Source organism: Chelonia mydas, chromosome 10, assembly GCF_015237465.2.
Source record: "Chelonia mydas isolate rCheMyd1 chromosome 10, rCheMyd1.pri.v2, whole genome shotgun sequence".
Lineage (NCBI taxonomy): Eukaryota > Metazoa > Chordata > Testudines > Cheloniidae > Chelonia > Chelonia mydas.
Window position 1 is genome coordinate 33149948 of NC_051250.2, and position 22539 is coordinate 33172486.

A 22539-nucleotide genomic window follows, 5' to 3' on the forward strand; every position below is an offset into this window, starting at 1 on the left:
ATGCACGGGCTGAAATAGTGGAAAAGCAGCATAATTTGCCCCATAACCTCAGCCGTGCAGAACACAATGCCATCCACAGCCTCAGAAACAACTCTGACATCATAATCAAAAAGGCTGACAAAGGAGGTGCTATCGTCATCACGAATAGGTCAGAATATGAACAAGAGGCTGCTAGGCAGCCTCCACCACCACATTCTACAAGCCATTACCCTCTGATCCTACTGAGGGTTACCAAAAGAAACTACACCATCTGCTCAAGAAACTCCCTGAAAAAGCACAAGAACAAATCCGCACAGACACACCCTTAGAACCCTGACCAGGGGTACTCTATCTGCTACCCAAGATCCTTAAACCTGGAAATCCTGGACGCCCCATTATCTCAGGCATTGGCATCCTGACAGCAGGATTGTCTGGCTATGTAGACTCCCTCCTCAAGCCCTACGCTACCAGCACTCCGAGCTGTCTTCGAGACACCACTGACTTCCTGAGGAAACTACAATCCATCGATGATCTTCCTGAAAACACCATCCTGGCCACTATGGATGTAGAAGCCCTCTATACCAACATTCCACACAAAGATGGACTACAAGCCATCAGGAACAGTATCCCCGATAATGTCACGGCAAACCTGGTGGCTGAACTTTGTGACTTTGTCCTCACCCATAACTATTTCACATTTGGGGACAACGTACACCTTCAAATCAGCGGCACTGCTATGGGTACCCGCATGGCCCCACAGTATGCCAACATTTTTATGGTTGACTTAGAACAACGCTTCCTCAGCTCTCGTCCCCTAATGCCCCTACTCTATTTGTGCTACATTGATGACATCTTCATCATGGGGACCACTGGAAAAGAAGCCCTTGAGGAATTCCACCATGATTTCAACAATTTCCATCCACCATCAACCTCAGCCTGGACCAGTCCACACAAGAGATCCACTTCCTGGACACTACAGTGCTAATAAGCGATGGTCACATAAACACCACCCTATACCAGAAACCTACTGACCGCTATTCTTACCTACATGCCTCCAGCTTTCATCCAGACCACACCACACGATCCACTGTCTACAGCCAAGCTCTAAGATACAACCTCATTTGCTCCAACCCCTCAGACAGAGATAAACACCTACAAGATCTCTATCAAGCATTCTTACAACTACAATACCCACCTGCTGAAGTGAAGAAACAGACTGACAGAGCCAGAAGAGTACCCAGGAGTTACCTACTACAGGACAGGCCCAACAAAGAAAATAACAGAACGCCACTAGCCGTCACCTTCAGCCCACGACTAAAACCTCTCCAACACATCATCAAGGATCTACAACCTATCCTGAAGGACAACCCATCACCCTCACAGATCTTGGGAGACAGGCCAGTCCTTGCTTACAGACAGCGCCCGAACCTGAAGCAAATACTCACCAGCAACCACACACCAAAAACACTAACCCAGGAATCTATCCTTGCAACAAAGCCCATTGCCAATTCTGTCCACATATCTATTCAGGGGACACCATCATAGGGCCTAATCACATCAGCCACACCATCAGAGGCTCGTTCACCTGCACATCTACCAATGTGATACATGCCATCATGTGCCAGCAATGCCCCTCTGCCATGTACATTGGCGAAACCAGACAGTCTCTATGTAAAAGAATAAATGGACACAGATCAGACATCAAGAATTATAACATTCAAAAACCAGTCGGAGAACACTTCAATCTCTCTGGTCACTCAATTACAAACCTAAAAGTTGCAATTCTTCAACAAAAAAACCTTCAAAAACAGACTCCAGCAAGAGACTGCTGAATTGGAATTAATTTGCAAACTGGACAACATTAACTTAGGCTTGAATAAAGATTGGGAGTGGATGTGTCATTACACAAAGTAAAACTATTTCCCAATGTTTATTCCCCCCCGCCCCCACTGTTCCTCACACGTTCTTGTCAACTGCTGGAAATGGCCCACCTTGATTATCACTACAAAAGGTTTTTTTTCTCTCCTGTTGATAATAGCTCACCTTACCTGACCACTGTCATTACAGTGTGTACGGTAACACCCACTGTTTCATGTTCTCTGTGTATATAAAATCTCCCCACTGTATTTTCCACTGCATGCATCTGATGAAGTGAGCTGTAGCTCACGAAAGCTTATGCTCAAATAAATTTGTTAGTCTCTAAGGTGCCACAAGTACTCCTTTTCTTTTTAAAGGAGATTAGGTTAATTCAGAATCTGACCGTCTTTAGGAAATGCCATAAAACTTTCCTCTTCAAAAAAGCTTTTTCCCCCATAGCAAAAATGACACTCACAACACAGACACCTCCAATTACCCAAAGATCTGCAAATTAAAATAAAAAACCCAACCCTATTAACACAAATAAATCAATTATCAAACAAACAAAATCACTCAAACAAATTACACACACACATCCCCAAGTAGAGATGTTACTCTCAAAAGGGAGGAGAACCAGAAACTCCATGAAGCACCGCAGGAACTTAGCTATTGATTTTAATCTGATACTCAGATACTACAGTGATGGGCAGCAATATAAAATACAAACCCAGACAGAAAGAGACAGACAGACATTATCAATTATCAGATAACCAGAGAAACTGAAAACTGTACTGGAGCTATTAGTGGAAAGCTAAAATACACATAAATAGTATGTCCAATTAGTTTAGTTTAGGACTGAAATTCGGGGTTGCATGTGTGTTTAGGTTATTGGATTTATTTTACAATTTGATAAATTTAACAAAAAAATTAAGAGTATACATATTTACTGGAATGCAATACACACACACAAAACTAATATTATATGAGCAAACAGCAAGTAGCTGACAATATATTTTTATGTAAAAAATAGTTTTTATAAACCTTTACAAAAAGATTACCATCAGGTACCAATTTAATAACAAAGTTTCCAATCAAGGTAGGAAAACATTACTTCAGTAAACACCACAGGCCCTGCTGTTTACAATTCTGATCCCTGAGGAATTTCCAGCAGCAGTAACATTTCATAACGGATGATGACCTATTCAACTGAGCATTCTCAGTGGAAGAAATTGAATTACTGATTACTGAGGGTCCCAGAAATTCTTGTTTGATTTGTTATTTTCCCTCAGGCTCTTCACCAGCACTCTGAGATAGCCAATAGACCACTTTCTCTTACAGTATTTCCATGTAACAGAACTTCCTGCTTCTAGTGTAAAATGCTTTGCCAAGCAGCAAGAAAAACATTTAAAAAAGTTATTTCCATCATATCTTCAATTATCTAAATATTAGAGAGAGAGACAAGGTGGTTGAGATAATGTCTTTTATTAAGACAATTTTTGCTGGTGAAAGGGACAAGCTTTCAAGCATACACAGAGCTCTTCTTCAGGTCTGAGCTGGTCCAGTAAAAGGTATTACCTCAACCACATTGTCTTGCTAATATCCAGGGACCAACACAGCTACAACACCACTGTAAATACTATATAAGTAGGCAAATGTAGTTATTATAGCGGAAAGGTAAGTCATAGGAAGAGAGTGAGACAAGAAAAAAAAAGCCAAGTAAAAATTTCTATTAAATCCATTGAGAACCAGATTAAAGAAGCTGCAATATATGAGAAAAGGTTATAAAAGTCATGGAACTAAATACTATCCTCCACTGGCACAACTCAATTGAACTCAACAGAATAACATGGCCCATGATGTCTGACTTATTTTTCTTTTAGGGGAAGGGTGTTAAATCTTAAATTGACATTTTAAAACAAAAAATTCAAACATGTCAATACTAGCTATTAGGGTTGCCAACTTTCTGATTGCAGAAAACCAAACACCATTGCGCTGCCCCTTCCCTGAGGCCACACCCCTGATCCACCCTTCTCTGAGGCCCCATCCCACTCACTCCATGCCCCCTCCCTCCGTTGCTCACTCTCCGCCATCCCCACTCAATTTCACCGGGCTGGGGCAGAGGGTTGGGATGTGGGATGGGGTGAAGGCTCTGGCTGGGGATGCAGGCTCTGTGGTGGGGCTAGGGATAAAGATTTGGAGTGCAGGAGGGGGCTCCAGGCTGGGGCTGAGGGTTTCGGAGTGTGGGAGAGGGCTCTGGGCTGGGGCAGGAGGTTGGGGTGTGGGAGGGGGTACGGGATCTAGGGTGGGGCCAGAAATGAGGGGTTTAGGGTACAGGGGGGCTCAGGTCTGGGGCAGGGAGTTGGGGTGCAGGAGGGGGTGTGGGGTCTGGGGAGTTTGGGTGTAGGAATGGGCTCAGGGCTGGGGCAAGAGGTTGGGGTGCGGGCTCTGGGTGGCACTTACCTCATGAGGCTCCTGGGAAAACAGCGACATGTCCCTCTGGCTCCTAGGCAGAGAGTCAGACAGGGGGCTCCACGCACTGCCCCTGTCCACAGGCACCGCCCCCATAGCTTGCATTGACGGCGATTCCCAGCCAATGGGAACTGCGGAGCCAGTGCTCGGGGTGGCACCTGTGCCACGGCAGGGGCAGCAAGTGGAGCCCCCCTGGCCGCACCCTGCACCTAGGAGCCAGAGGGACATGCCAGCTGCTTCCGGGAGCCACGCAGACCTGGCTACTGCGGCCAACCGGACTTTTAGTGGCCCAGTCAGCTGTGCTGACCAGAGCCGCCAGGGTCCCTTTTCGACCAGGCATTCCAGTCGAAAACTGGATGCCTGGCAACCCTACTATCTACCCAGTACTTACAGTAAATTCACAAACTTAGACTCAGGACACATCTACACTGCCCTGCAAGTTCAGACTACCGGGGTTAGAATAGCATGGCACACCAACGTGCTGTGCTGTAATAACCCCAGGGAATGCTGCAGATATGAACTAAAAGGTTCTAGTTCACATTAAGTTAGTCCTCTTCAAACTGGTTTACATTAATGCAAAGAAGGGACCTTTTAGTTTGTGCCTGAAGCATCCACATGGGGGAGTTACTGCGCAACACTTTGCGGTGCACTGCTCTTCACACCCTCTAGTCCAAACGGTTGAGCAGTGTAGACATGCCCTCAGACTTCTGAAACATAGATTGCTTGTTAGCAGTACTTACTAGGAAATTGGATAATCCTTGCTGACATCCTAATGCACAATACAGAAAAATAGTTGGATCCAATACTGTTTGGTCTCTTTGAAAATAATGCCTTAAAATATTTACTGATAATTTTGTAAGAACCATTGTAAATTGAACTTCCTCACTACAGAGCTATTCCTGCCAGGTGCTATTTCCTTCTTATCTTTCACTAAAGTCAAAGGGAGCCGAAGATATTCAGCACTTTACATGATGGGCCCTATTAGTCCTTTAAAGAAAGAAAATGTGTAAAGATTTGATTTACAGAACTACCAGCAATAAAGACATATTTGAAGTCAGGGTCACTTGATAAAAACTGATCTAGTTGAGTTTTCTAAATAAAACAATTTAGTTTTTACTGGAAGCTAACAGTATGGTAGCAATGCAATGAACTCCATTTGATATACAGTACTTTACATAAACAAAAATCATGAAAACAGAAGTTACTTAGTAAACTATGAAAAAGCACTGAGATAAAAAGAAATTTCAAGACCACGCTTCTTTCAAACAGTAAAATGTCACTTCTACTCATTAGTATCATGAACATATGAAGTTTTAAATAAAAATGTTGGCATAGCAGTCCTTTTGTATGTTTATAACATGAAACAAAGTTTGCTAGTATGAAACAACTTTTGAAAGCACAATTTATTCCTATAGCACACATCTCTCAGTTACGGTGTCATTAAATACAAGTATATGCATTTTAATTTGTCAGAACAGCCATAGTACATATCCATATTTACCAAAGTTGTCAACCTCTACTGCCTATTGGTAATTTTCACCCCACCACCTGCTCCTCAAAGCCGTGCGCACATGCGCACACACACACACGCACACAGTTTGTCCTTACAAAGAAATCAAGAAATCTATATTCTGCTAGTTCTGCAACCAATTCGGAGACTGCAAATTAACAAGAATCCAGGAATAACTTGGCAAGGGAATTGAGTCTTGTGTATCACATTGCTTTCAACCCTTTTCTTCACACAAGGCCAGATTCTGATACTCTTTATGAATAGCAGCTTTCTCCACAAGGGGCCTTTTTACTTCCTAGGACTACCTGTAGTTTAAGTAACACCACAACATGTATAAGGGTATCACTAACTGGCACTTAATTACCCCAGAACAATACCTAAATGAACTAACTTTAACCAAATGTGCACAACTTCAAGCAGATTAGAACACAAGCAAAACACTTGGATTGGTACCAGATATAGCAAATGATAGATTTTCTTTTATTTTGCTGTCACTGCAGGGACTAGACAGCAGTATTTTAGCAAACAAGACAGAGATGACAGTGACACAGACTACAGAAATTTGTTCCCAAATGAGGCCTCTGCAGGACAACCAAACATCCACAATACAGTATAATTTCCACACAAGATAAACTAGACTAAGGTGAAGACAAGCATGTTGCATATTTCAGTGGTTTTAATGCATATTACTTTTCAAGAATGCATAGGTTTTCCAGAGAGACAAGGTGGGTAAGGTAACATCTTTTACTGGACCAAATTGAGAGTCAAGGTTAAACTTACAAGAAACTCAACTTACTGCTTAATTTTTTTTTTTTAGCACTTCATATATCCAAAGCTCTGTACAGACATTAACTAATTGTCTCAAGGCCCTTGTGAGGCAAGTATTGTCATCTCCATCTACAGAAAGTTGAAGTAACTTGCCCAAAGACTATATATAGTGAATCAGTGAAATTCAGGATTAGATCTCAGGATCTTCTGACTCCCAACCTCATACTCAATCTTCCAGGGAACACTGCCTCAAACCTTTTTAAGTATAGAAATTCACAATTAAGGTAGCTGATGCTTTCATCTTGTCCATTAGAAATGCCAGCCCATTCTCCCTTCCTTGAAGGTAAAATATCAAAAAAAAACCTGCAACATACATTGCTTTTATCAAGCATATCATAAATACACGCTGCTGATACTAAGTGTCATAATTTATCACCATCTTAACTTTTTCTGTTTTCATACAAGTGCTGTAATTTTATGATCTGGGCGTATTAAGTTAGCATATGGAGACAAACAAGCTGTGTGTGTAATGGCACTTGGAGAACTGGTTGCCATGAGGAATCACAGGGCCAGACACCATGAGATGCTGAGCTCCATCTGCAAAGTACTGAGCACCCTCACCAATTCCCAGAGTCAAGCCCTTAGAATCATAGAATATCAGGGTTGGAAGGGACCTCAGAAGGTCATCTAGTCCAACCCCCTGCTCGAAGCAGGACCAAGTCCCAGTTAAATCATCCCAGCCAGGGCTTTGTCAAGCCTGACCTTAAAAACCTCAAAGGAAGGAGATTCTACCACCTCCCTAGGTAACGCATTCCAGTGTTTCACCACCCTCTTAGTGAAAAAGTTTTTCCTAATATCCAATCTAAACCTCCCCCACTGCAACTTGAGACCATTACTCCTCGTTCTGTCATCTGCTACCATTGAGAACAGTCTAGAGCCATCCTCTTTGGAACCCCCTTTCAGGTAGTTGAAAGCAGCTATCAAATCCCCCCTCATTCTTCTCTTCTGTAGACTAAACAATCCCAGCTCCCTCAGCCTCTCCTCATAAGTCATGTGTTCTAGACCCCTAATCATTTTTGTTGCCCTTCGCTGGACACTCTCCAATTTCTCCACATCCTTCTTGTAGTGTGGGGCCCAAAACTGGACACAGTACTCCAGATGAGGCCTCACCAATGTCGAATAGAGGGGAACGATCACGTCCCTCGATCTGCTCGCTATGCCCCTACTTATACATCCCAAAATGCCATTGGCCTTTTTGGCAACAAGGGCACACTGCTGACTCATATCCAGCTTGTCGTCCACTGTCACCCCTAGGTCCTTTTCCGCAGAACTGCTGCCTAGCCATTCGGTCCCTAGTCTGTAGCGGTGCATTGGATTCTTCCGTCCTAAGTGCAGGACCCTGCACTTATCCTTATTGAACCTCATCAGATTTCTTTTGGCCCAATCCTCCAATTTGTCTAGGTCCTTCTGTATCCTATCCCTCCCCTCCAGCGTATCTACCACTCCTCCCAGTTTAGTATCATCCGCAAATTTGCTGAGAGTGCAATCCACACCATCCTCCAGATCATTTATGAAGATATTGAACAAAACCGGCCCCAGGACCGACCCCTGGGGCACTCCACTTGACACCGGCTGCCAACTAGACATGGAGCCATTGATCACTACCCGTTGAGCCCGACAATCTAGCCAACTTTCTACCCACCTTATAGTGCATTCATCCAGCCCATACTTCCTTAACTTGCTGACAAGAATACTGTGGGAGACTGTGTCAAAAGCTTTGCTAAAGTCAAGAAACAATACATCCACTGCTTTCCCTTCATCCACAGAACCAGTAATCTCATCATAAAAGGCGATTAGATTAGTCAGGCATGACCTTCCCTTGGTGAATCCATGCTGGCTGTTCCTGATCACTTTCCTCTCATGCAAGTGCTTCAGGATTGATTCTTTGAGGACCTGCTCCATGATTTTTCCAGGGACTGAGGTGAGGCTGACTGGCCTGTAGTTCCCAGGATCCTCCTCCTTCCCTTTTTTAAAGATTGGCACTACATTAGCCTTTTTCCAGTCATCTGGGACTTCCCCCGTTCGCCACGAGTTTTCAAAGATAATGGCCAATGGCTCTGCAATCACAGCCGCCAATTCCTTCAGCACTCTCGGATGCAACTCGTCCGGCCCCATGGACTTGTGCACGTCCAGCTTTTCTAAATAGTCCCTAACCACCTCTATCTCCACAGAGGGCTGGCCATCTCTTCCCCATTTTGTGATGCCCAGCGCAGCAGTCTGGGAGCTGACCTTGTTAGTGAAGACAGAGGCAAAAAAAGCATTGAGTACATTAGCTTTTTCCACATCCTCTGTCACTAGGTTGCCTCTCTCATTCAGTAAGGGGCCCACACTTTCCTTGGCTTTCTTCTTGTTGCCAACATACCTGAAGAAACCCTTCTTGTTACTCTTGACATCACCTTAATGAAGAGTGGGGAATAATTTCTTTCATTATACTTTGTGTCTAGTCAGGTACTTATGAAGATCTCACACATACTGAGTATGACTGAAGAAGGCTGTAAAGTAGTACACATATGATTCAGATTCAGATATTCTAGATTTTTGGGGTCACTGATATAGTGAAAATTAAGGCTAGATAAGATAGTCTCAGTTTTTATTTTTCTCAGAGTATCATTTATGGGAGCAAAGTTTAAGGCTCTTGGCTACTGTAACTGTGAATTTCCATACTGTCAAAGGTTTGGGAGTCTTATAAATTTAACCTTAAATCTGAATTTCCTAGATTTTTTAACTTGCATATGGAAAGGAATAAAACCTCAAAGCACTGATACGTGCCTGCAACCTTAACTTCAATTCAACTAAAATTGTTGTGTTTTGTGAGGGAATTTTCTTTGACTTTTTTAATAGCCTTCGCACAGGATTGGGAAGCAAGGGGAAAGGGATTTGGGATTTTCCGTTTTTTTAGGAGAGAGGGTGCAGGCTACACGTCTGATGTCTGCAGCGGGAGAACAATTTTTTTACGATGATGTTGAAGTAAAAAGAAAACGGCACAGAGTTTAAGCATAGAAGTTTCTGGTTATCAGAGAATAAGGTACAGATTATCAAGGGGTGCAAAAATCGGTTTAGGAGCGGGTGGCCTAAGGAATACATAATCTGCAATCTCCCCGACTGGGGGTAAAAGGTTAACGGGTCAAAGTACAGACATTGAGATATGGGGATATGTTGTTCTAATGCACACTCCTAAAATCCTCAGGAGGGGAATCTGAATGCTGCAGATCTTAGCAGATACCCTGGAGTAGGGCATTGCTGAGGTAAATGCATCAACCCTTAGCAAGCCTTTTAGGAGGTTTAATATGGGCTCTCATTCCCTGGAAGCTTCAGGAGGCCTATTGGCCTCCTCACCACAGGCCTCAGGCTATTAATGGCTCATTAGTCCTATCTAAGAGGCTTGCTGGAATCCTAGCCTCCCTCCTAGAAGAGGCTCAATGAGCCATCTATTGACTTCTAGAGCACCAAAGGAGATTCCCCCCAATCACTCCCCAGCCAAACCCTGCAATGCCTCTCCTGGCACCAGACCTCTCAAGGTCTCCAGGGGGCAAGGCTTTCTTCCTAAGGATTCGGGTATTCTGAAGAAGAGAAAGCATATGCATGCACATGTGCATAGGCACATACACAGATGGATAGGGGAGGGGGAATGCAGCAGAGGAGGGAGGTGCTCCCCTGCCCGGCATTAGATTAATCCAATTAACTTCAACTGTCTTCTACTTTCCACTTGCAAACTAGGATCAAGCAGAAATTTTTTTAAAAAACATTTACATTCACAAAACACCTTGTCTGATTAACTTCAATTTTGGTGACAGAACTCTCATTTTCATTTGTATGTCTCCAGTGGTGACAACTCATAGGATTTTATATGAGTAATGGCATTTTATCACAGTAACATGACTGAAAAAGTTCCCACTCCAGCTTCCTAGTCATCCAAGGAGATCTCCAGCAAAAATGGGGAAAGAAAGACTTGACTGCTTGAAATTTCTAAATCAGACACATCCAGAGAATTTTTTTAAGTTAAGTTTACAAAAAGCAGTCTCAGCATGCATTCCAGAAATAGAAAGTAGCTAGTATCAAACTTAACAAGCCCACCATTCCCACTATGGCACTACATACAATTAAAAGAGGCAATATAAAAAAGCAAAATAGGATTGCATTATTAAGAAAATCTTAAACTAACCTGAAGGTCCGGGGGGAAGAGGAGGAGATTGAGAAATGAAATACTGAAGAATAAATAAATCTTATGTCCGTTGTTACAGTTAGCACTACCATGCTAGAGCAGAGTGCTAATATCCTACCTAGGCTTACACCACTTCAACAATATTCCTTTTCTCTCTGTCTGCTATCAACTCATTCCCACAGAAGACCTACTCATGAGGTTAAAGAAACCTTCCTATTACCACATCACCTCACAAACACCCATCTTGCCACTGAGAAGGTCCTGGACATAGGACAAGCGAAGAGAACAAGCAACCACTGGAGACTTCAATTCCTACTACAGAACTCTCTTAGAACTCCTGCTTAAAAATAAATCTCTCTAAAGCAGGACTGAGATTCCCCACATATCTGTACAAAGCACTGCTGGTATGCTAAACTGGTATCAGTGCTGTTTCTTGATTCTGTTTTATTCATGTTCTTATGCCCACCTTACACTGTGGTACCCTGCCCCTGCAAAAAAGGTAATGAGGAGACAACACATTGCAGAAAATACGCATCATAATAGCTCTCAGCACCGCTATTATGAGGGAAAGGGACCATATCCAACACCCAGTGCATACAGGTATGATTTTGTTTTAAAAACCACATACATACACACTTTTATTTATGTTTGCATATATGTAAAGAGCAAGTAAGAAGATGTGAGATAACTGCTGATCTATAACAAGAGAAGGGAGGAAAAAAAACTTTATATATTCACATTTTTGTCATTAAAGTAATTGTTCCATGAACAGGCTAGAGGGGGGCACAAGTGAATGGCTCTGGAGAAAATTTTATTGATTGGTACCATCTTTCATCTCTACATCCTAGTTTCAATCCAAACAACTTTAACTTGAAAACTAGTCCATTTTCAAAATTTAATTAAAAGCAGGTTCTATGCCTACTTGAGTCCCTGCCAAATTTTGTGCTTTAAAAAAGTCACATTACCCTACTTCTTTTCTCTTTCACTGTTTATGCAAGTCTTTCATATTGCGACAGGTGAAACTGACTACATATGTAGTACTGTCAAAGGCACAAAATACATTGAAAAAAAACCCAACATTTTTCTTCTAATTCTTTTATAATAAGTTTAAGTAAAAAAATCAGAAAAATGTGATATTTAGGTTGATAACATCCCCTTAAAAGCCATTACCATCTAATCTGTCTGATAGGCTATGTATAAAATAGGTTAAATCCAATTCCTATATTGAGAGGGGTCCAGCTTAAGTGCCTCCACAAAATTTAACAGTTGCAATATAGCATAGAGAGGCAATGTTTCAGGCAGAAAACTCTTAAGCCATTTTAGGTCAATATTAATACCTTAAACTCTGAAAAGAAAACCACAGGCAGCCAGTACAGACCATGAAGCTCTTGTTGAATGTGCCCATAGCAGGATATTCTGGTTAACAAACAGGTTGCTGCTATTGCACTAGCTGTCAATTCTGAATGGATTTAATGTGTAACTCTGTGCACAGCACATTTTAGTAATCAACACTGGAAGGGAGAAAGGCATGAATTAAAGAGGCATGGTCACTTTGGAAAGAAAAGATTGCTAGCTCCTAGCCAGACACAAATGAAAAAAAAAAATCTTGGCTATCATGGACAAATGATCCTCCAGAGACAACAAAAGGGATTCTAATCAGACTCTTATGATGCAAACGTGTGTGACATACACAACACACACACACAATCAGAAGGTCAGAATTTTTTTTACCATCTCTTCTTTATTACTTTTCCCCCAACCCAATAACATCACTTCTGTCTTATCTAGATGGAGCCTCAATCAATTTGCCCTTGTCCACAATCTCCTAGTCACCACCAGAAACTGTGAAAGGTACTGTAAGAGAGAGAGAGGAATCTATAGCTGAGTGTAATGAGCATATTGAAAATAATGCAACAGATGCTTCCTTACTAAGCCTACTAATGGCCTTCTCTACTTGTGTGAAGGCAAAATGGAACCTCGAGGAAGACCACAGGAGAGCAACTTCAAGGTAGAGCAATAACTGCTCTACACTCCACTTTGGAGGGAGGGATAGCTCAGTGGTTTGAGCATTGACCTGCTAAACCCAGGGTTGTGAGCTCAATCCTTGAAGGGGCCATTTAGGGATCTGGGGCAAAAATTGGGGATTGGTCCTGCTTTGAGCAGGGGGTTGGACTAGATGACCTCCTGAGGTCCCTTCCAATCCTGATATTCTGTGATTCTATGATCTCCTCGGAAGATAACAAATTCACATAAGAGCAGCAGCATCAACTTTCACTGTCATGCACAAGTGTATGAATACCACATTGTGATCAGTGGTTCTGAAGGTAGCAGATAAACCTAATAAGACCAGCAAGGGGATTTAATCTTCATCCATTACTAGATCATCATCCATCAACACAAGGACAACCTTTGAACTATACCTAGCTCAGTACACAGTTTGACAACAATCAAGGAAACAGAGTTGTTTATCCACAACCTTTCCAATAAACTTTACCAGAAAGGCCAGAGTCAACACAGGTCAGTAATGGGACAGCTTTTCCAATATCTGACTTTTTTAAAAGTATATTCTTGCCTATCCCTCTTTAAATGAAGATTAAAGATTTCAGTATCCTCAGCTGTCAGTTGGGTCAACACTTTTTACAAGCATTAAGTAAAATAAAAAATCCCTGACCCAAACTCTGAGTAAAATAAGAAGCCCCCATTCTGCTTCAGTGCCTCTAACTATGCCTTCAGAGCCTCCAACCACCTGTGTTACCACTTATTTCTCCCTCTAGCACCCCTTCCATCTACACTTCACATGTCATTACCTGAGCATCACATCTGTAAGGACAAATAACTTAATGTTCTCATCAAGAAAATGGGTAATATTTTCACCATAACAGCTGTCTGCCATATGTGATTTTACTTTGCCACTCTGCTCATCTATTATACCAACTCACTGTCACTCACTCACTTTACTACCCCATTGTTTTGCACTACTCTCCTAACTTCCATATTCACTGGCCTGTCCATGATCCTTCTGACCTTACTTCTCACCTTTGTTACCACCAAGAATCAACCTTCTTTCTTTCTCCATCATAGCCCACCCATATTGTTCCCACAAGTTCTGCCCCTTCATGTCCTCCACAAGCTCTTATGTACAATGAAGAAATATAAGAACTGGAAAAATCATGCTTAACCTAAACAATCTCAAATACTTTTTATTTTCTGCTACGTTCCACTCCCTCGCTCATTTTATCTATTATCCAATTTCAACTGTAAACTCTGCAGGGCAAAGAATGCATCTGCACCACTCACATGACATTGTAGGAACAGAAAATGCTTGTGATGTATGCACTCACAATGGGGCAGAGTTTTAGATATCAGAAAAGATATATGTTCAAAGACAGATGCAGTTAAATCTACAATACTTCAATCATTTCTACATGCACTCTCAAGCATTCTTTATACAAAAAAAAAAATCAAGAATTTCTATCTAAAATGATCACCAAAGAAAAAGTAAATGTTAGAAATCCATATCAACAATGAAAGATATTGGAGAGATCTATTTTTCCTCTGTTAATAGCAAGTTTGTATTTGTTGCATGTACCTGAACTTTTCTTAGAGCCACAAAGATTAGAGTATTTATCAGCTCAGTTAACCACCTTGAGTAGTTTTTTCCAACCCCAAGCTTTAACTCCACAACTGTAACAACTTGCTATCAAACTATACACACTGCTCAGTTTTCTTCTATGAATCCATGTCATTTCCCACCAAAATGCCTATTCAGATAAATAACTAGCGTTAACTCACTTTTTTTTTTTTTTTTTTTACAGTGGTTAAAATCCAACTTTCAGTACCAAAACCTCACAATTTTTATATATAAGCCCGCAAAAACACACATGCCTTATGTATGGCACATGAAGTTAATTAGGAAGATGTCACACTGTATTGAAACGAGAACATTTTGTTGAATAATGAAGACATTTAAGTTTACTTTCTATTATGAGACATTCCCTCAGGGGAGTTCTTAAGGAATTTTGAAGTCAGCAAATATTGCAAGTTCTTTAGAAGTTCTTTCACACCCTTCATCCCTGCTTGAAGTGTCACATTCTGCAGTTTCTGTTATGTTGCTGAGTTCAAGCTTTTACTGGTAAATGTAAAACTTACTCAATTTGCCTAGGTCAGTAAAGCACACATCAGTTAACAGAAAACCTTGTACATTCCGCCTCATTGAAGATTCATTACAAAATAAAGCACATACCTTTTAACTGGTCTGCTACCACACTCTGGCCAACTCGTTCGATCACCTTTCCATCCTCCATTTCGTAACGGTCATCCAAATATTTGGCAGTAGCTTCCGAAATATGGACCTTGCCAGCCACCCCTAGCTGCTCCATTAGATTGGCCAAGTTGACATCATTGGACCACACATCAAACTTAAACCTCCTCATCCCCAAAATGCCACAAAGGACTGTCCCAGTGTGAACTCCAACTCTCATGTTCACCATTTCTGTTTTCTCTTGGCAAAACTGCTCTATGGCTTTAATCATACCCAAACCCATCTCAATGCAGCAATAGGCATGATCCGCTCGGGGCTCTGGGCATCCTGCTACACAATAATAACAGTCTCCCAAAGTACTTATCTTCTCACATTTGGTATCCTCACACAGACGGTCAAAGCGGCCAAACAGATCGTTCAACAGCCCCACCAATGCATGGGCAGATTTGTTTGCACTCATTTTAGTAAAGCCAACAATATCAGCAAACAAAATACTCACTTGTTCAATCTGCTGCATTTTAAAAGGACGGAATATAATGGGGGTTTTCTGTATGGAGGGTTTTTTCTTCCTGTTTTTGGGGCTTGAGGTGGAATGACGTTTGACTGAGTTCTCACTTTCATCATCCCCCTGTTTCATTAAGTCATCAGCTATTATTCTTGGCATCACAGAATGAATCATCCTCTCTTTCAGTGCTTTTTCCACTTCCAAATCTTTTCCATGCATGATTGATTGCCCCACTTTCAAGAATGTGCTCCTTGATCTGACTTCAGACATGATAAATAAATGAATACCAATAGCATGGATACAGATGTGAAGCAAGGCTTTACTCAGCAGTTCCCAGTAAATTACACTGGCTCCAAGGGGTGCGAAGCAGTCTTCATCACTGAAATGATAACCAAAGGTTTCAAAAAGGACTGAGTAGGATAGTCCCAGAAACAAGCTTAAATACAAAGGTAAGTGCATTACTGTGTAGAGCAACAAGAGCACTTCAACACACATAGAAAAACTGCCTACTTGAGAAAGGCAAGTGTCCGTGGCTCTCACAGGGGGAGTATGATTGGATGTGTCATCACTTCCTGAGATAGGTGTCAAACCTTGGAACTGTGGAGCCAGAGTCAAAATAAAAACAAGGAGGGTGAGGATCAGTGAGGTCCACACATAATGCTGGGCATAGGTCTTAGTGAAAGTGAACAGAAAAAATGCTACACATACTAAGAGGAAGCACAGAGCTGGCACCATGAAGACAATCAGTTTCTCTCTCATGTGGATTCCAAAATATAAACCCCAGAGGAGACAGGCCACACCTATGTAGAAAAGGGCATAGCGAAACCTACGCTGGGTCTGCGGGAAGCATCTCTCCATACAGGCCTCTTCCAGATTGTTGGAGTCAAACTTGGGGTTCCACCACTTGGAGGAAGCTCTCTCAAAAAGCTGAGGCAGCTTCTTCTTGCGCAAACCTGCACCACTGCTTCCCCCACCTCCTGTTGCTCTGCGGGCACCTCCGGACTCCCCAGAGCTGCTACAGCTGGAGGAGATACTGTACTTGCAATGCTTGGAAGAGGAGCAACCCTGGTGTTGTTTGGGGTTGATTCTGACCATCACACTGTTACTGTCTCCACTGGAGTCGCAGCTCACCTCAGTGCTGTGGTGATGTAGTAACTGCTCGTGCGGTGGGGAAGCCATGTTGCCAGATTTTCTTAAGCGCTTTAGGAGATGGGTCCTTAGGACTTTAAAAACAATAAATAGAGTGATACTTTAACTTTCTGACTTGGGGCTTTTCCTAGGACAGTTGTTTTTAAATTCTTTGAGAAATCACTGCCTGTTTAAAGAAACCGCCAGGCAGGTCCACAAGTTTCAGTTACTCATCCTTCAAACAGGACAAGACAAACAGGAGACTGGGACCTAGACAGGCCCACATATTCCAATGTAAGGCTGTAGTAGATATGTCCAGCTGCCGGTCCACAAACTGGGGGCGATTTGTTCCAAGTTAGTTGCAGTTTTGCTGTCACTCCCCAGGTCCTTTCCAATAAGTGCAGATCACTGTCGGGAGAGTGACAAGCAGCCCCCTTCGGGAAAGGACCTCTTCCCCATCTTTTTTGCTGCTCACCGCAGAGGAAGAGGAAAAGCCCCGTGCCTCCCGAGGCCAGGCGTGTTAGCAGCGTGTGGCTCTCACCGCGGCCGCACCATCCCCACTCCTGACGCTGACGCGGAGGAACAAGCCCGACTTGGCCCTGTCTGGCTCCCGCCCGCAGCCCGCGCTGCTCCGGCAGAGCCGAGGCGGTCCAGCGCTTGGTGCCGGGTTAGTTTCCTCGTCCCCAAAGTTCCCCCCGCGCCGGCAGCCTCGGGACGCCCGGGAGGCGCAGCCGCCACGCTGTGGTGCGGCAGCCGCCGGCCTGTGCTGCTCCCTGCCGCCCCCAGGGGCTGGCGCGGCCGTTCGCACTCGCCGGGGTGGGGGCTCCACTCCCACCGGTGGGGCCTTCGGCCTCGGAGCCGCCCCGCTCTCTCCTGACGGGCTCCCGGCGCGCAGGGATCGGCCGGGGGAAGGGGGGTCGGCCCCCACAGTCCCGCCGCGGAGCGGCAGCCCCCTCAGCCACCGGCCGCCCGGCTCCACCAAGGCCAGGCGCAGGCGCCGCCGGCCGGGCTCACCACTTGGGGCGGCCGCCGCCTCCGCTCGTGTCCCTGGCGGCCCCGGCTCCCTGCTGGCGAGTTAATTCAATTACCCTCCCGGCGGGGAGGCGCCGCGGGCAAGGAGCTCCTCCAGGCAGCGCCGGGGCCCCGGGACCGGGGCTGCCGGCTCAGGCGCGGCCGAGGGAGCGCGGGTCCAAAGGGGTGCGGGTCGCCGCCGCCACCATCTTCTGCCGCGGGCTGTCACTGAACGGGCTGAGGGCTCGCGCGGCGGCGCTCGTGCCCGTGCCACCCTCCCCCGTGGCGAGAAGGCGGGCGGGCGCGCGCCCCAAAGACGGAGCAAGGGGGGGCGAGCCCGGTCAGCGGGCGGTGCTGGCGCTAGTGCACGCGCCCGCCCCCAACCCGGGTCTCGCGCACCGCCGCCCTCGCCATCCGGGGCAGGGGCCGCTGGGCCCGGGCGGCGCCCCCAGGCTGGGGCGGAGGGAGCCAGGCTGGATGCGTGCCTCTCCTGGCGAAGCGCTCAGGCTGCGGCCCCCGGCCCAGACCCTCCGCCCCCTGTGCGCACAGCCTGCCGCAAACGAGGGGCGCCCTAGCCTCGCGGGTCCCGCCGGCCCTGCGGAGAGACTGGGCGAACTCCCGCCCGCTCAGTCCCACCGTCTCCGGCGGGGCGCGCGGAGCTCGGGTGAACGCACTGGGGGTCCAGCCAGTGCCAGGGAGAGGCGCTTGGTCCTGCACAGCCCGGATGGTGAGGATAGGCCAGGAGGAAGAAATTCGGTTTGACCCTCAGATTCTAGGCTGTGTGCGCTGGGCAGTTAGAAAGCCATTTCCTTGGAAAGGAAGCGTGTTTGGTATAGTATCAGTCATAGACCCTCCACCGGGAAATCCAGGCTGCTATTTTTAGAGAGTAACATTTTGCTATAGAATCAATCTCTGAGGCACAGACCCGAGTTCTCTTCTTGGTTTAAACTTGCTGTGTGACCTTAAGCTAGTCATGTCTCTGGCCCGGATCCACAGATGTGGCTAAGCTAGGCTCCTAACTTTCAGTAATTTCAATGGAAATTATGAGTCTAAATACCTTTCTGGAGCTGTGTTTCAGTTTCTTTGTCATTAAAATTGATACAATAAAATGCTCACCTACCTTCACAAGAGCATGGTGAGGTTAATTAATTAATGTTTGTAAAGCTCCTCTTCCTAAAATGGTGACTGTTACACCATTGCAAAGTATTGCTATTTTATTTATTATGGGGGCATTCTGCAGCCTGAGTTCCCTTTTCTGTTACTTGGGCTACAACCACAAATCCTCATGCCACCTTACATACATATCTCAGTACTCCTGGTGGACCCCCTGAACCTATTTCTTTCTCCCACTAAAGAGAAAATAGTTGTCTTAGAACTAATAATTTATTCAACAACAGAAAATAGATTTTATTTTTCTATTTTTAAAAATGGTCAGGCAGAAATTCACTCTTAGAACAGTCAGAGATAATAACCAGGATCTCACTCATCTTTTTAGGTGGGTTTCTCTGTCATTTTTCTTGCCTTAACCATGTTTTCCCTGTCATGTTTTCTGTTGTTTCTTTTTTTTTTTTTTCTCTCCTCTCTCTTCAGTGGAGGCTAGTGAAATATGAAAATGGGAAGGAAAATCTGATGCAAAGGCAGCTCAGCAGACGTTAAAGATATATCTGACTCAAATCAGACCAGGCAAAGCCTCCTCTACATCTTCCACCAACTCTTTTCCTTTCATTCACTTTCATGTCTGACACTACTCCCCTCTCACCCTTTACCCTGATTCCTTCCTAATGATCTGTTCCCTTTCTCTTTTCAAAGGGACCCTGCCCCACTTTTTTCACAACCCCATTTTCACTGTCTAGCTGCTCAGATTCCTACAGCTATGGAATTTTCTAGTACCAAGATTCCATCCCTTCTACTACTAATGGGACACCACTGAAAATAATGATCCTATCCTGTTAATCATAGCTGGAACCCCAAGTCATCATACTATGTTATATAAATAACTACTTTATTAGCTGTATTTGTACCTGAACTTGTTTCACTCTAAATAGAATTTACTACCTTACAGATAATTTTTTGACAGGGAAAGAGATTGTATTTGCATAATTAAATGAAGTGTACAACAGCAAACAATTTCACTTTTCCATCTCCTCAGCACAGTGAGAGAATTAACTAGAAATTAACTTTTTGCATTTGCCCTTTCCCTTTCTTCAGCTCTTTAGAATGTAACTGACAGTGTCCTCCTCACACACACTCTACCATGAATTCTGTTATCTCTTCCTTCCTGATGGTTCACATTTTTCCCTCCCCACTGGCTTCTCTGCTGTTGTCACTGCATTTTCTTCATTTTTTTCCTTTTCTTTCCAACTGTCCATTTTCCATCTGCTAGTCCCAACTATCACTCTCAAATCTCACTCCCAAAATGCCCAGCCCCACCTGCCATTCCCAACTGTCACTTCCAACCATCCTACTGTCATGCCTAACTTCTCAGTTCCCATTTCCCACTCTCAAGCTGCCCAGTTCCTAACTGTTGTTCCCATATATCTAACATTCACAACTGTCATTTGCAGCTGCCTAGCATCCATCTGTTCCTCACAGTTGTCAATTTCCTACTGACCATTCCCCAGCTGTCCCCTTCCCAAATGGCCAATTCCATCTGTCAAGCCTAATGGAACCTCCTTGTCCCAATATTCTGTCCCTGTTGCTGTTACAAGGATATCAAACAAAACATTCTCCTCATTGTTTGAGTAGCAAAGAATCTCTCTCCATGTGCGTTAATTATAATGAAGTCTTTGAAGATGAAGACAGTGAGTTTTATCTATTTCCTTTTAACTTGTTTAGCAATTGTGCAATAAAAGGATGTCACAATACTAAAATACAGTTTGCTAAAAAAAACTGCCCTTTCTGAGGCACTTAGATACCAGGACAGTCCACAATGAGCAATTAAGATGAAATGATTATTACTGTTATAACTGGCCCTATTATTATAGATAATAGTTTCCGTGATCAATGTCTTACAATGAAGACTGGGAGTATCACTCTTATATAAGCCAAGTTATCAAGAAAGAAATCCCTCAGCTCAGGATGCAAGGGAACAATGTGGCTTTCAGAGTTTAACTGTTAATTGATATATTTAGTCAAACCCATGTGCTACCTTTAGAATTGTTTGTGTTCACATCTTTACCTCACGCATGAAGGTAAATACCATTTATCATGGAACCCTCAAGCCATGGAGAAATCATTAAATTAAAAGCTAATGCAGAAACTTGGGGTAAAGTTCCCCACCCCCCAGAAAAGGTTCAGAAACTAGTGACATAGGGGTTTAAATATAAAATGTCTAATTTCCTACAGGATCTGATGGAAAACAGCTCCATTGGATGGGAACAGAAACTGAATTATTTTAAAAATACTATAAGATTTATGTTGTTGGAGAGATTAGGTGATTAGAACTTTGGGATGGAAGACATCCTGAAGTTGAAACAGTTTGTTAGTGGCAAGGGGCTATGCTTTGGGAGGGGTTCATATTTTGTGATAACTTTTCCAGTCTGCCCTGTAGATCCTTATTTAATTGCCAAATAGCTACTTTCAACCAAACATGGTGGGACAACTCTGCCAAGTTCAGGTATAGTTGTGCCAGCTTGGGAGAAAAGGGGGGAAAGGAAGGTGATTTTGATGGGGCCAGAATTTCATCCACTTTCTTTAGTTCATTGATTAAGAAACAGTTGGTGATAAATAAAATGCTGGTCATTCCTGATATAGTAAAGGATGAGGACTCTGATTTTGATTTTGTGTGTATTACTTAAAACTTGTTTGGATGACACTGTTGGACTAATCATGATGCCGTTATCTACAGCTGGGTATTCAGTGCCCCATGAACCAAAGGGACCTAGAAAGGAGGCAGTGTGCCCTTACTGGCTGAATCCAGCCATAAGTGTAGGAGGTCTCCCAGCCCATATCTAGAACAGAGAGCCTTTCTGTCTTCTGTGTGAGTCCTGGGCTGGGGGTTAGGATGGAACTTGTTTTAGTTTACCAAGTATCCACCAAAGTGCCTGGGTGAGCTGATTACATTCTTCAGTTGTGCTGCAGTGACGCACAAAGGTTAATTGTACTCAGTGACCTTAATTTTTCATAGAGATGATATTCTGAGACAGGTCTGGATTTCCTGTCCACCATGACAACCACCGAATTTTCCCAGGTAGTTGTAGACTCCAGCCCTAAAATACAACTGCATTTTCTCCAATCCCTCAGACAGAGACAAACACCTATAAGATCTTTATCAAGCATTCTTAAAACTACAATACCGACCTGGGGAAGTGAGGAAACAGATTGACAGAGCGAAACGGGTACCCAGAAGTCGCCTACTATAGGACAGGCCCAACAAGGAAAATAACAGAAAACCACTGGCCATCACTTCCAGCCCCCAGCGAAAACCTCTCCAGCACATCATCAACGATCTACAATCTATCCTGGAAAACGATCCCTCACTCTCAGAGACCCTGGGAGGCAGGCCAGTCCTCGCTTACAGACAGCCCCCCAACCTGAAGCAAATACTCACCAGCAACTACACACCACACCACAGAAACACTAACCCAGGAACCAATCCCTGTAACAAACCATGTTGCCTACTCTGTCCCCATATCTACTCTAGCGACACCATCACAGGATCCAACCCCATCAGCCACACCATCAGGGTCTCATTCACCTGCACATCTGCTAATGTGATATGTGCCAGCAGTGTCCCTCTGCCATGTACATTGGCCAAACCGGACAGTCTCTACGTAAAAGAATAAATGGACACAAATCAGACATCAGGAATGATAATGTACAAAAGCCAG

At 43.9% G+C, this 22539-nt stretch overlaps 1 protein-coding gene across 3 annotated transcripts in view; it reads right to left on the minus strand.

Moving 5' to 3' along the window:
• ADCY9 (adenylate cyclase 9) overlaps positions 1-18013 on the minus strand; it is a 201764-nt gene extending 183751 nt beyond the window's left edge. For 2 of the 3 annotated variants that reach the window (XM_037910377.2, XM_037910376.2), the window contains exon 1: positions 15049-18013. In XM_037910377.2, the coding sequence (XP_037766305.1) occupies positions 15049-16750 (1702 nt within the window). In that variant the 5' untranslated portion in view covers positions 16751-18013. The remainder of the gene's footprint in view (positions 1-15048) is intronic. The other variant, XM_037910378.2, reaches the window with a different exon arrangement.
• Positions 18014-22539: the final 4526 nt, after the last annotated feature.